General features: G+C 39.5%; 1 protein-coding gene across 4 annotated transcripts in view; it reads right to left on the bottom strand.

The window, feature by feature from the left end:
• The window catches only part of EPS8 (EGFR pathway substrate 8, signaling adaptor), a 197,681-nt gene that overhangs the window by 7,580 nt on the left and 174,329 nt on the right, over window positions 1-15,772 (bottom strand). For all 4 annotated transcript variants that reach the window (XM_061417742.1, XM_061417740.1, XM_061417741.1 and 1 more), the window contains 2 exons: window positions 15,610-15,753; window positions 5,304-5,526 (listed from right to left, as the gene is read on the bottom strand). In XM_061417742.1, coding sequence (XP_061273726.1) covers window positions 5,304-5,526; window positions 15,610-15,753 — 367 coding nt within the window. The remainder of the gene's footprint in view (window positions 1-5,303; window positions 5,527-15,609; window positions 15,754-15,772) is intronic.

Genomic DNA, 15,772 nt, shown 5'->3' with positions numbered 1-15,772 from the left:
ATGCATTTTATTAGTTAACTCTTTTAAATCACTACGATTTAGTCACACTGCCATACAACAGAGGAGAACATCTCAAAGAAATAATAAAAAAAAGTATCACCACACTAAAAGATTTATTTCCTTATCTGTTGACTTAGCCATCTCCAGTCTAAAGTACAACCTCTTTCCAGGGAATATAAAAACCTCTTGTGATGTGTTCCTGGCTTTGGTTTCCACTTGCAATGTTCTAGTACATAACAACACACTAGACTACCTTTACACCTCTCTAAAACAACACTTCTTATATTACTAAAGATTAAACTCAAATAAAAGGAGTAACATTTTAAAGGAAGCAGAAGACATGCAAAACAACTAAAGTATTGATCTCTTCAAAAGTGAGAAGAGGAGAGCCTTTTTGAAAACTATGATGAATAGAACTGAATAGCTTATATGACAATAGAAAACAATAGAAAGGGGAAGATTAGAGATCTCAAGAAAATTAGAGATATCAAGGGAACATTTCATGCAAAGATGGGCACAATTAAGGACAGAAGTGGTATGGACCTAACAGAAGCAGAAGATATTAAGAAGAGGTGGCAAGAACACACAGAAGAACTATACAAAAAAGATCTTCATGACCCAGATAATCACAATGGTGTGATCACTCCCCTAGAGCCAGACATGCTGCAGTGAGAAGTCAAATGGGCTTTAGGAAGCATCACTACGAACAAAGCTAGTGTCCATCACCTAGCTGGAGGTGATGGAATTCCAGCTGAGCTATTTCAAATCCTGAAAGACGATGCTGTGAAAGTGCTGCACCCAATATGCCAGCAAATTTGGAAAACTCAACAATGGCCACAGGACTGGAAAAGATCAGTTCTCATTCCAGTCTCAAAGAAAGGCACTGCCAAAGAATGTTCCAACTACCACACAATTGCACTCATCTCACACACTAGCAAAGTAATGCTCAAAATTCTCCAAGCTAGGCTTCAACAGTAAGTGAACAGGGAAATTCTAGATGTTCAAGCTGGATTTAGAAAAGAAAGAGGAATCAGAGATCAAACTGCCAACATCCACTGGATCACAGAAAAAGCAAGAGAATTCCAGAAAAACATCTACTTCTGTTTCATTGACTACGCTAAAGCCTTTGACTGTGTGGATCACAACAAACTGTGGAAAACTCTTAAAGAGATGGAAATACCAGACCACTTTACCTGCCTCCTGAGAAATCTGTATGCAGGTCAACAGTTAGAACTGGACATGGAACAATGGACTGGTTCCAAATCGGGAAAGGAGTACATCAAGGCTGTATACTGTCACCCTGTTTATTTAATTTATATGCAGAGTACATCACACAAAATAATGGGCTGGAAGAAGCACAAGCTGGAATCAAGATTCCCAGGAGAAATATCAATAATCTCAGATATGCAGATGACACCACCTTTATGGCAGAAAGCAAAAAGGAACTAAAGAACCTCTTGATGAAAGTGAAAGAGGAGAGTGAAAAAGTTGGCTTAAAACTCAACATTCAAAAAACTAAGATCATGGCATCTGGTCCCATTACTTTATGGAAAATAGATAGGGAAACAATGGAAGCAGTGTCAGACTTTGTTTTCTTGGGCTCCAAAATCACTGCAGATGGTGAGTGCAGCCAATGAAATTAAAAGACACTTACTCCTTGGAAGAAAAGCTATGACCAACCTAGATAGCATATTAAAAAGCAGAGACATTACTTTGCCAACAAAGGCCTGTATAGTCAAAGCTATGAATTTTCCAGTAGTCGCATATGGATGTGAGAGTTAGACCATAAAGAAAAATGAGTGCCAAAGAACAGATGCTTTTAAATTGTGATGCTGGATAAGACTCTTGAGAGTCGCTTGGATGGCAAGGAAAACCAACCAGTCAATCCTAAAGAAAATCAACCCTGGATATTCATTGGAAGGATTGACCCTGAAGCTGAAGCTCCAATACTTTGGCCATCTGATGCCAGGAACTGACTCATTAGAAATGACCCTGATGCTGGGAAAGATTGAAGGCAGGAGGAGAAGGGGATGACAGAAGATAAGATGGTTGGCTGGCATTACCAACTCAAGGGGACATGAGATTGTGCAAGCTCCGGAAGTTGGTGATGGGCAGCAAAGCCTAGTGTGCTGCACTCCATGGGGTCACAAAGAGTCAGACACGACTGAGGGACTGAACTGAACTGAACTGAGCTCATATGACCCAAGGATCCAGCAGCTGGTTTGAATCAATGGACCTGTTGCCTTTTTTTCCTTGTCCATGGCTATCTGGTAACATTTTTATGGGTGAGTATTCAAATTACAGCTCCTTCAATTTTATTCTTATCAGAAGTCTTATCAGGCTTATCAGAGACCATATGCAGAGAACATAGGTAGCACAAAATGTATATTTGAAAGAAACCAGGCTACCAATAAAGAAATGTGTCTGTTTGCTTTGAAAAGACTGTTGAGAAGCCCCAATATTCATTCAGAAGAAATGTTCTCCAAAAAGTACTCACAAAGATAAAAAATGATCAAGAGAATATTTGTTTTACCCAAAGGATTATCTTTATTTACTGACAAACTATTTTTTGAGCTATCTCTAAAAGGAACGTTATATAAGTGAATGTAGAATGTTACTAGTTTAAGAAAACAGGTACAAGTGTTAATTTGGGGAGAGATGTTTATGTTTTACATACCAATGTCACCCTTTTACTTATGAAAAACAGACTTAAAAATGATGAGTCACAATTATCAGGAGAGTTCTCTATCTTTAAAGAATTCTACCCATGCCTCTTTCCCATCAGGTTATTCTTAGTTTCTTAGACTAGGACAAAGAACAAATTGTCCCAGCCCACAGACTGTTCCAAAATTGGGCCTGGATGCCTATGAACCCTGATCCCAGGCCTGGAAAAAAGTGCCACCGTGTCAAAGATTACTGCACTGACGCATCAGAGAAGGGAGATATTATAAACTGGTGCTAAGAATGAAGAAACTCTCTGACAGCAATATTTTCCTTAGGGAAATCAACAAAAACATTTATAGAACTTTCTCATCTCTAAACTGTGTCTTTACTGTCTGCAAAAAAAAGAAAAGCAACCTTTTAAAAAAATACACGGAAATGTAGCCAGTTTAAAATTTAGTAGCCAATTATACACACACTCTCAACCACACACGTGTGCAGACATAGTTGTTTTTGCTGCACAGAAAATGTTCATCATTTTTCCATTAGTTTCTTTGGTAAAGTCAAGATATGGGTAAGAAGGTAATTTAAAAGTTAATGTACTTCAGTTAAGAAAGTAATGTATAAAAGTAGGTTTGTGCTTATTGTATTTAACCAGAACTTCTAGAACAATTAAACAGTAATAGTTTCAGTGTCTTCTTTTAAAAAAACTCTTAATTTATCAAGAAGGACCACAACTGAATAGATGGGGCTATGATTTACCAAGATGAAAACCTGAATCTCATGTATCCCATCCAGTTATAAAGTGAATAGTTCAAGACATGTATCTGGATGCCAGAGACGAGATTTCACACGAAGATGAATTTTCGAGTTACTCCAACAGTCTAAACAATAATGAAAGTAAAGAAAATAGAGTGATCATCTACAGTAGAAGTATGTTTATATGAGAAAAGCACAGAATTCAGAACTAATTATATTAAGCTAGTGTGATTGTGTGTGTGTGTGTGTGTGTGTGTGTGTGTGTGTGTGTGTGTACACACCATATATGTGACAGGGACAGAGTAAAGGGATGAAAGAAAGTGAAAGTGTTAGTCGCTCAGTCCAACTCTTTGTGACTCCACGGACTGTGGCCCGTTAGGTTCTGAAGTCCTAGGAATGCTCCAGGTAAGAATACTGAAGTGGGTAGCCATTTCCTTCTCTAGGGTATCTTCCCTACCCAGTTGTCAAACCTGGGCTTCCCACATTGCAGGCTTTACCATCTGAGCCACCAGGGAAGCCAAATAGGTGATTAAATAGTTAATCCCACTAGAGGATTGTAAGTAAAAACTATGGGAGACCCCTGTAAGTTAATGATTACTCAGGAAAGTAGCTTTGCTTAACCACAAAACCAAGCAGACATGCTTAGCAACAAAACCATGCAACAGAAGCACGAGACATGTCCCAAAACAATAAAACAATGGTGGCATGGGACCCACATCCTGCCCAGCAAGCTCAGTAAGTCAGTGATCATGCACACATAAACAATAGTTTGTGGACCTAGTTTTACGAGGCAGGGACAAGAAAACTCCCCTGCCCGACCCGGAAGAGGAGCTGATAATGGAAGCATGACGTCCACTCAACAAAGACAAAGAAGTTCTTTTTCCCCTCCTGATGTTTCCTTTGATTATAAAACTGTAGCCCAGTAAGTTCTTGGGGCAGGGTATCTCTCGTCCACCAGTTCATAAGCCTCACAAGTGTCCTATTCTAATAAATCACTTTTTATCTGTCTCTGTGCCTCTCGCTGAATTCTTTTTCTGCACTGAGACATAGAAGACTATGGTACTAGAGCTCTTCGGAGCCCCTGAACCAACACCCAACAGTTTCAGATATATATTTAGGCTTCCCAGGTGGCTCAGATGGTAAAGAATCTGTCTGCAATCTGGGAGACCTGGGTTGATCCCTGGGTCAGGAAGATCCCCTGGAGAAGGAACTGGCAACCCAGTCCAGTATTCTTGCCTGAGAAATGCCATGGACAGAGGAGTCTGGTGGGCTAGAGTCCATGGGTTTACAACGAGTCAGATATTAAAGTATAGAGAAAATGATTACATTGTTGAAGGTCTCATGGCCAGCAAGTGATGTTTCGTTATACAGACTCAAGCCTGTCTGGCTTCAGAGTCTGCATTCAGCCACCACAATATATTGGAATATGTGTAGAAATACACACATTAGAGAGTAAAGAGGACTTCCTGTTTCTTAGAATTACTTGGAGGATGAGAAATGAGATATAAGGGACTTTGCAATCAGTGAAGCACCATGCAAGTATAAAGGACTATTAAATATATTCAATAATATTTATTACCAGCAGAGGGGCTTCCCTAGTGGCTCAGTGGTAAGGAATCCCTGCAATGTAGGAGCTGCAGGAGACGCATGTTCAATCCCTGGGTCAGGAAGATTCCCTGGAGGAGGGCATGGCAGCTCACTCCAGTATTCTTGCCTGGAGAATTCCATGGACAGAGGAGCCTGGCGGGCTACAGTCCACAGAGTCGGACACGACTGAAGTGACCTAGCATACACCAGCAGAAACAACACTCAAACCTTTTCACCTAGTAGTGCTTGTAATTCACAGGAGAAACTGAGTGTTTTTGCCTCCCGGGGAAACTTACGGTCCACAGGAACTTGTTTTTGTCGCTGGCTGTCTCGCACAATACTGCCACCACTGTCGCTGGAGCTGCTGTTTTGACGGGTTATGTTTGCCGGGAGCTTTGACACAGGAATAGGTGCTGGAGTGGAAGGTGGGAGGGGAACAGGGACAGGAGCTGGTGTTGGAGGAGGTGACGGGGCAGAAGGAATGTCGGTTGCTCTTGGGCCATACTCCATCCTTTGTTTCTACAAAGAAACAAATAATTCATTCAGAATTGTGAAGATATAAACCTAGGCTAGGAAAATAAATCATATTTTGGATGTTGTTGGCTATGTATTTGTAAACTTACTTGCAGATCCACAGCAAATTTGTGGGTGTGTTAATGTACACACATGCACACATATAACCCTCCAATCCTACACCATGCAGCAATTATTAAAAATTACTTTTAAATATTCTACACATTTGTTCAGAATCAAAATGTAAATTCAGCAGTCAAATGTGTATACTAATAGCAAACAGGAGTACTAATGACAGTAATAAATGACAAGAAAACTAAATTTGAACCAGGAATCATACAACAGCAGGGTAGGCGAAAGATTTCTGATATCAACAATATAAGGCATTAGTTACTCCTTATTTTACATGTGTTTTATTCAAAAGTGTTTAATTCTGTTATTTCCAAGTAATTTTCTAAAAAGAGGGACAATATTTCAATAGGTAAAAGGACTATGCTTTAAAATAAACAATTTTAAAATACTGTTAATTTTTTCAAACCATAACCTTTTGGCCATCATCTTAAAGCTAATTTGTTAAATTTCTTGTTAAAAATAGGAATGTGGTGAGGGTCGTGAGATAATCTTTAAGTGTTTATGACTACATCTCAAAGCATATTATTAGAAAAAAAAGGTCACGTGGGGATTTGCATTTTAAAAGGTAGATGTGACAGAATATATAACTTTCAGTTATTTTTAAATGATTTAGGCTATTATAAAATAATATTTATATATCTATTCCCTATTAAACTAAAAACAATACTTAAAGCTTTAAACAAAACCTGTATTAGAATAAGTTCCAAATTCTCAAAAGGCAATTTTTTGGATCTGCTCAAAGCCACACAGCAATGACTTATAATTTAGGTAAAGTTTAGATACAGTACTGGCACAATTCTAATTATTCTCAAATTCAGGATTAGCCGATAAAATGCAAAAAGCAAGCCTTTTGGTAATCTGGTTCTTTGTCTAGAACAGTTTTTTAATTTCTAAATTGGCCCAAATATAAGGCAGTGTTGATTTTAAAAGAGGCCTTCCCAATTTCCACAGAGATCAAAAATATCAACACACACCACACACATTCATCACTCTTTCTTAAGAAACAACACACCATCCTCAGAGGCACCGTCACCGCAAATGAGTAACACCTGTGGAAACCAGACGGGGACGCAGCACCGGTTCACTGCTGTCTCTTTAAAAGCTTCCATTCACCCACCGTGGGTAGGGGAGGCAGGAGGGTTATGAGCCAAGGATGGGAGAAGAACTGAGAGCAAAGTTTATCCTGCTGCTGTTTCTTGGAGGGGGATGGGAATGAGGAGGAGTTAAATTCACAGAGCAAGCCATGGAGTCAGATGGGAGAGAAACAGACTCCTCCACATCCAAGGCCTGGAAACATTTCTAATATTCGATAATCGAGTACATTATTATTATCATCTACAAAACAACGTTCCTATATTTGGGCCAATAAAATATTTCGAGCAATCAAAATACAGCAAACATCACAGACAAGTAACACTTAGCACACACCAATGTCATCTGATTAATGTATATACAGTGTTCCCTTGACAAAAACATCGTCGGCACACGATTTCATCAAAGGTTAGTGAATTCTCATGTTAGGATTTCAAAAGTGTCAGCATTTAAATGATTGCTTTTAATGCTTAAACAAACCAAAAATTGCTATCAGCTTCTGCATTCCATGATATGATTCATATTTTTCTGCTTTCAAAAAAACAAGAACAGCTCGTGTTTTGCTAGCCATCAAATAATACTGTGAACAACTGAATACCTGTGTTATTGTCACACTCAAGCCTGCACACAGGCTCGCCAAATTTTCTGTGCCTCATTTCAATCATCTGTCATTGCTACATAATACAACTTTATCAGTATAACCTATCACAGGCTTAAAATATATATATATTATATATATAATATATATTTTTTATATATATATATAATATGCAGAGAAACCAAAGGAAAATGTTTCATGAATTAGGTTGTAAATTTTATTTACTTGCATATTTCCCCCTTTCTATGGTCCTCCTACCTGGCTCATGCTTCCAACCCCTGAAATAAAAAAGGGATGGGGCAGGGAGTGCCTTCCTTAAATCATTACAACCTGTTCCGAAACGAAGGTGGCTTTTCCATGGAAATGGCTAAGTCATCCTCCATGGGAAGGAAAGAGAATCAGGCCTGACTCGTGAAATCACTTTTCTCTCTCTGTGCCCCCATCTTCTCCACTGTCGTCTACTTACCACCCAGTCACTGCTCTTCCCCTGCTTCCCCTAACTGTTTCTTGGTTACTTCTGGTTGGAAGTAGAGAGCTGATGGCCCATCAACTTAATGGAAAGTCTTAGAGAGTAGAACTCTACCCCGAACTTTCTTCTCCTGAACCAAGCGTGCTGAGTCTCTAAACCCAAAAAGAAATCTTGGCCAACTATTCCCATTTTGCCTGGGACCCTCCCAGTGTTAGCACTGAAAGTCCCACATCCCTTCAGAGCCCTCAGTAGTGAGCAGACAGGGATGACGGGTCATCTCGCTGTGGCCCTACTTCTTTCCCATCATTGGCACTTCCTAACTCTTGTCTTTTATCTCCCACAAATATATTTCAAGTTGCACTTAAAACAAAATCTCTCTTAGGTTTTTTTCTCTTTCTCTGAAAGTCAGAATTGCTAGATTCCATGGAACACGTTGGCTTCCCTTCCCGGGTGGTGGTAGTGGTAAAGAACCTGCCTGCCACTGCAGGAGAGGTAAGAGACTTGAGTTTGGTTCCTGGGTCGGGAAGATCCCCTGGAGTAGGAAATGGCAACCCACTCCAGGATTCTTGCCTAGAAATATTCCATGAGGAGACTGGCAGACTACAGTCCATGGGGCCACAAAGAGTTGGACACATGATTGAGTGACTGAGCATACATGGAACATGCACTTTCTGTTGATAATTAAGTCTAGTGAGTCACTTTTCTGTAGTCACTAAAGCTAAGTAGAAATTCTCAAGGGTTAAAGAAAGAGATTTGTCAATAAGCTCTTGATTCATGCAAGATACCGCTTCAGAGGGGAAATTATGCAAGCAAGGCCAACAAAGCCATTAAAATTGAATTGTTCTTAAAAATGGATCTACACATTTTTTTTTCCCCTCTAAATTTAGTCTCTTTGGCATTCTGCAGTGAAAACTAGGCACAGCTGGAACATTTGGAGGGTGTTAAGTCCAGAGATTGAATCCAAAAAATTACATCAAAAGAGAAGTGCCTTGAGGGAATAAATGTGGGTTACCTCTGACAGCTCGCCAAGTAATTGCTATTAGGAAAATGGAGCAAATCACGTCAAATGAGAAAATTTAACATAGGAGATGGAACTACAATAATATCAATTATACTTCACATCAAATATCAGAGAGTGTGAGATAATTAGTTTTTGGCAGTAAAATTACCTGCCCACAAATCAACCAGAGAAAGAGCCTGTAAATATATAATTAATTTCCACCACTATCCAGTCATATAAAACAAATTATATAGATTCACACTATAGTATAAACAGTGTGGAGTATTTCAGTGACGATTTGTATATCCAAGTATTGTGTTTTAAAATACTAAGATAAGGGTTCATCTTATAGTTCATAAAAAATACAACTAAAGTTCATTACATGTAAGATTAATTCTTCTTATAAGTTGCTTTACAAAAGGAAATATATATATATCATGATTTTTTTTAGCAAGTTGGACTTGTAAGCACTTAAAATTTTATAATTTTGTACACATGCATGTTGGGCAGGAATTTCTATATACATGGAAAGAGAGAAAGAGAGTAGGTATTATTCAAATTACTGCAAGAAATATTTGGAAAAATTTCCATGCATGAAGCAGAATAAAAGTATCTAAGACCATCCACCATCCCAGTCTAAAGACCATGCCTCTACTTAATAGATGAATAGAGTGTTCTAAGATTAACTTCAAAAAAAATTTTAAGAACTGAATATTATTAGGATGTTGGTCTGCTGGAATGAATATAAAGACATCTTTAGTAAACTTTTCCTCTCTGCCCAGCAATATCTGAATATCAGGACTGAGCCTGAAAACAGAGCATTTGTAACAGGAGCTGAAATTAGTAGTGCTAGTGGTTTAGTATTCACCTGGAGAAAACATCTCCACTTTTAATTTAGGGCTACTTAAACATGTATATGAGAGGGCAACGGCAACCCACTCCAGTACTCTTGCCTGGAAAATCCCATGGACGGAGGAGCCTGGTAGGCTGCAGTCCATGGGGTCGCAAAGAGTTGTACACGACTGAGCGACTTCACTTTCACTTTTCACTTTCATGCATTGGAGAAGGAAATGGCAACCCACTCCAGTATTCTTGCCTGGAGCATCCCAGGGACAGAGGAGCCTGGTGGGCTGCAGTCTATGGGGTCGCACAGAGTCGGACACGACTGAAGTGACTTAGCAGCAGAAAACATGTATATAGAATATAAAAGAATTTTATATCTAGACTGGATTCTCGAGATCATGAAACTTGGCCCCTTCCATTTCACAACTCAGCAAACTGGAGCACAGAAAAATAATATACGAGTAGCTCATGGAGTTCAGTATCAGAAAAACAAACAACCCAATTAAAAAAAACAGGCAGAAGACATAAACAGACATGTTTCCAAAGAAGACACACAGACAAATAAATGCATGAAAAGACGCTCAACATGGCTTATTATTAGAGAAATGCCAATCAAAACTACCATGAGATATCACCTCACGCTGATTAGAATGGCCATCAACAAAAAAATCTATAAACAGTAAATGCTGGAGAGGACGTGGAGAAAGGGGAACCCTCTTGCTTCTTTGGTGGGAATGTACATTGATACAGCCACTGGAGAATATGGTGGAGAATAATATGGTGATTCCTTTAAAAACTAGAAATAAAACTATTGTATGACCCAACAATCCCACTACTCGGCATAGACCCTGAGGAGATGCTTTCTTTAAGGTCATACAGCTACTCAGTGGCAGAGCCAGGACTAGAATCCTCTCTACCAGGACCTAGACTGGAGCTGTTTCCATAATACAACATCTCTTGCTCTGCAACAGAGCAGACAGGAAAACTTTCTGTTGAACTTACTGGACCATAATGACCAGACATTCAAAATTACATGCATCTTGGTAGGGTAGCATATCTATAATAATAAGCAGAGACTTAACAATTAATAATAAATAAAAGAGTTCTTCAGTCAAGCCTCTGAGGATACTGGAAATAATAGAAGGGCAGGGGTTGGTTTCAGACTTGGCATTCAACATGAAAATCTATGTCATGGAGATCAGACTTATGGACACGGGGAGAGGGGAGGAGAGGGTGACATGTATGGAGAGAGTAACATGGAAATTTACTTTAGCATATGTAAAATAGATAGCCAATGGGAATTTGCTGTATGTCTCATGGAATTCAAACAGGGGCTCTGTATCAACCCAGAGGGGTGGGATGGGGAGGGAGATCGGAGGGAGGTTCAAGAAGGAGGGGACATATGTATACCTATGGCTGATTCATGTTGAGGTTTGACAGAAAACAACAAAATTCTGTAAAGCAATTATCCTTCAATTTAAAAATAAATAAAAAAAATAGAGATATAATATACAGCATGATTAAAAAACCCTATGTCGGCAAAAGGGCGATTCTGGTAGACAGACAGTCCAAGTGCAAGACGTCAGGAAGTCAAGTCAGAGGACCTACGGGAAACCTGATGTGGCAAGTAGATGCCAGGAGGGCAGGAAGCATCCTGGAGGTCCATGTGTTGCCTAGCGAAAGTAAGCCAAAGGCCTGGAATGCTTGATGACAGTATCTTCATCAAAAGATAGGTCATTTATGTTCATTTCTCCATCATCTCTCAGGAACATTTACTTCTTTTTCCCAGTGGTTTCATCCAACCTTTTTTTAAATGTCCTGCATCTTTCATAAATTCTTTAATACCTCCCTTCTCTTTCATTTTAAAACTTTGCTGAAGCCATGGGGGAAACACTTTCGGTGGGAACAGCTGTCTTTAGAGAGAGCTGTTAAAATTCACTCCAAATGTGAGGATCTTAAGCAGCCTGGACTCGTGGGGACATCAGGTGGCAACTCAACAACTATTTCAGACTGGTGCCAGGTATGAGCATCCCTGCCAACAGCAAGACAATCTCTACCCAAAAGTGCGTGAGCCACAGGCAACGGCTGCTCCTGTGCCCTGTTCTGGCAACCGCCACTACTTATTGACTGCCCCCAAAATTTGTTTGGGCTTTTTAGGAGCATGACATAGAAAACTTGGACAAACGTTTGGGCCAGCCCACTAGGTATCCTTACTTACAAGGAATGTAAGCATATGAGAATAACAGTCCTAACACTGTGCCTTTTAAAAATTCAGTGCCTTGTAGATGCTGCATGGGCTTCCCAGGTGCCTCAGGGGTAAGGACTCCGCCTGCCAATGCAGGAGACTCAGATTTGATCCCTGAGTTGGGAAGACACGCTGGAGATTGGAAAGGTTACCCACTCCAGTATTCTGTCCTGGAGAATCCCAAGGACGGGGAGCCTGGTGGGCTACTGTCCATGAGGTTGCAAAGAGTCAGACGTGACTGAGTGATAAACACTTTCACCTTTCACAGTGAATGCTCTATGTCTATGCAAAACAGGGTATCAATCTTTTGTAAGCACTATTTCCCATGTCAGCCAAGTATATCAGAGCGTGGGTTATGATTCTAGAGTCCCAGGGCCCCATCCTAGCTTCACGCAGCTGTGTAATTGTGGGCAAGCTCCTTCTCCATACTTAAATTTCCTGATACATAAAATGTGCCTACTTCACAAGTCTGATGTAGGAATTAAATATCCTAGTATTTGTGAGGTCCCTAACGGACATGGCAGATAGCCTGAGCATCTTTCTGTGGTACAGTACAGAGATTTAGAATGTTTTCGTTAAGTTTCTTTATATTTCTGTAAAATTTTGGTATCATTGGATGGATGAGACAGAGAGAAAAGTGTTAGCCACTTCTGAGCAGAGAGAGGGTCACTGCTCCTGATACATGAACACAAAGGGCAAAGCCAGGGGAGGTGGCCCGGAGATTTGATTCTGGGCGGCAGGCTTTTATAGAGGATCTGCTCAGTGCTAGGATTTCTGTCTTTCTCTTCATCAAGTGTGAGATGCTGGCACTCAATAAATATTTGCAGGGTGAATGAATGAAAGATGAATAAGACACAGAATCCATTTTTGATACGTGTGTAATCCAGTGGAGTTCTATCAGATTAAGGTGTTAGGATTACTGAAACCAGTAATACGGTGGCATCTTTATGTACTGTCATTCTGAAAACAGCTGCTTAATTTTTATTTAGATACTTGAAAATATCTGGTAACATTTGTAGAGATAAAATAACTGGCAAATATTTCTGAGGCTGTTTTTCTTTTTTTTTACTCTATCTAGTCACTTTTCTCTGAGTGTGTTACAAATACTTTGAGAATAGGAATTCTTTCAGAGTCATATTTATGCCAGATAGCAGATTTTCAAGCTTGCTTATTAAAATTTTACAAGATTTTGGTGGTTTTGCTGGGATCAGACCAAAGTTTTCAGGAGGTGTTAAAAAAAATAGATTGCTTTTAATACCTTTTAAAAGTGGTGCTTCCAAGCTAAGCGCGCACGCACACACACACAGCTTCTATCCACGTTTCTATGTACTTCGCCACATTCAGAGCTATATCCAGAAAATTTCAACAGACAGTCAGATAGTGTTGAAAAGTTTAAAAGGAAAACAGCCCAAATAAGCAATCCCTACAAGTTTCTATTTACATAAAGTAGCCAAGCAAACTCCTGAAACCCATGAGCACTTAAAAAATTTCTTGGTTTTGCCAAAGTTGACAAAAAATATCAGCTGAGCCTCTGTTCAAGGAAGGAGAAATAGATTTTATGTTCTCAGAAAGTACTCTACCTATGATATGTATTCATAGTTTTGGTTCAGGTTTAGACAGAAGCAACCTTTAAACAGAAAGTCAACTTATGGCCCAAGCCAGGAATCTGAACTGAAGAAAAAGACAAGACTGAACAGTAAACAGGAAAGGGTAAGAGAGGTTAAACTCCCCAGGAAATCTCAAGTGGGCAAAAATACTTAGAATTCACGTTTGTATTTGCAAGTTTTAGGTATCTTATTTTATGGGAGTTCGCCATTCCTAGCAACCAAGCACATAAATAAAAACACATTTGGCTAAGTGTTTCTAACACTTTATATATAAAATCTGGGCTTCTGTTCACATATAGCAATCCAGGATATCCTTTGTGAATAGTGCTTCTTATTGTTTATCATGAGTTAAATATTAAAAACAGTGCTTATAATATGTACACACTGCTATATTCAAAAATGGATAACCAACAAGGGCCTCCTGTATAGCACAGGGAACTCTGTTCAATGTTATGTGGCAGGTTGGATGGGAGAGGAGCTTGGGAGAGAATGGACACATACATACATATGGCTGGGTCCCTTCTCTGTCCACCTGAAACTATCACAACATTGTTAATCAGCCCTATCCCAAGACAAACAAAAAAGTTTAAAAATAAAAAAAACAGTTGCTATAGCTCAAAGGGTATACACTCCATCACTGGTTTAGGCATACACTCTAACACTGCTTAAGGCATTCAGTCAAAACCTCTATAGCAAAGAACACAAAGAATTGATATTTGCAAACCAGACAGAAGCCTATATGTGGTCAGGTAATCACATCACAAAATCAGAAAAGCAAGAACTTAGGAAAGAAAAAAGTATTAAGACTTGATTAGAAAATTCACTTCAAAAATCCGTGAGAAACAGAGTAGACCATACCTTGAATAACTCAAACTCCTTCTTTGGCATCAAGAGCTAATGACAAATGATGAACATAAAATAAGTACATGATACATAAGTATAGCAGTCCAGCCCAAACACAAGCACAGCAAACAGGATTCCCACTGCCATCACTTTAAGTTATCAAGATATATAAACTGTACGTCAATTCTTTATTTTAAATGTTTGCTTGATTCTGGAATTCCAATAAGGTCAAATGTCTCTCCAGATAACTGTGGGATGTGCACTGAGCTTGAATGCTGTGTGAAGCCAGAAGTCCTTACAGAATGATGGTCAAGCACATGACCACAGTTCTAGGCTTGGACAACCTGTGTATTACTAAGCCTAGGCATGGAATTTCACTATTTCACTGCATATTCTACATAGTTTCAGCTTCCACTCAAATCTGTGACATTATTATGCAGTCAGATGTGACCTTTTGCTCAAAATTCTGAAAATGAAAAGAATTTTCCCGGGGCCATGGGAAGGTAGTCACCACGGGTTCAAAGACTAAGTGTGGGACAGTCCCTCCATTCCATCTCTGCTGACAGGTCTGACTCTAGACAGCAGGTCACAGATTCAAAAGCACGTGGTGCTGGCCCAAGTCTCACGTGATCACCAAATGTGAAGAAAGATAATGGTGCTAAAAATTGGGTGGAGGGTCTGCCATGTGAAGGCAGTTTTTTAAAAGGGATTAGGATGCGATAGTTGGAAAGCTGAAAGCAACAGACTCTAATCAGTCTATGCAGAGGATGAGAGCAAAGTCTGGGGAAGATGAACTGGTAGACACTCCAACCACTGTGTCAGTGCCATCGTCCATCAGGACCCTCGGGCAGGAGGGCTCTGGGTAAGAGTGAAGAGGCAGAAACACTACTGGGTTGGCCAAAAAGTTTGCTCGAGTTTTTCTGTAACATCTTAAGGAAAAACCCAAATGAACCTTTTGGGCAACCCAATATTTCTCCAAATGTCAAAAATATTATATGGTAGAAAAACAGTATTCAGAGAAACAGTCACTGAGATAAAGATCTTAAGCAATTGCCTGAAGAGGTAAATCAGAAAATATATGTACAATTCTTCCTTATGTCCATAGCCACTGTCCCAGCTACCGAGGGAAACAAAGGTATAAATTATACAATCAATGAAGCCTCAAAACGACTAGTACATAAAAAGTGTTTAAGTTCTGTTGAGGGGCAATGAATCTAAAAATTTGAAAAAGTTAAATTTTTGCTCAAAAATTGTAATTACCTGTATGGTATGCGTGTAAGGTGGATCAGCACGTCCTAATCCAGATTCTGGGGGTCTCACAATATCCAAAATGTTATTTGGCACAAATCCAGAGTCTCCACTTGCATTTCGAACTTTCCACCATTGCTTCCTATCATCAAGGATCTGTCATCATGCAAGAAAA

The sequence above is a fragment of the Bos javanicus genome, chromosome 5 (assembly GCF_032452875.1).
Source record: "Bos javanicus breed banteng chromosome 5, ARS-OSU_banteng_1.0, whole genome shotgun sequence".
Lineage (NCBI taxonomy): Eukaryota > Metazoa > Chordata > Mammalia > Artiodactyla > Bovidae > Bos > Bos javanicus.
The sequence above is the reverse complement of the archived record's forward strand: the minus strand, read 5'-3'. Positions and strand labels throughout refer to the sequence as shown.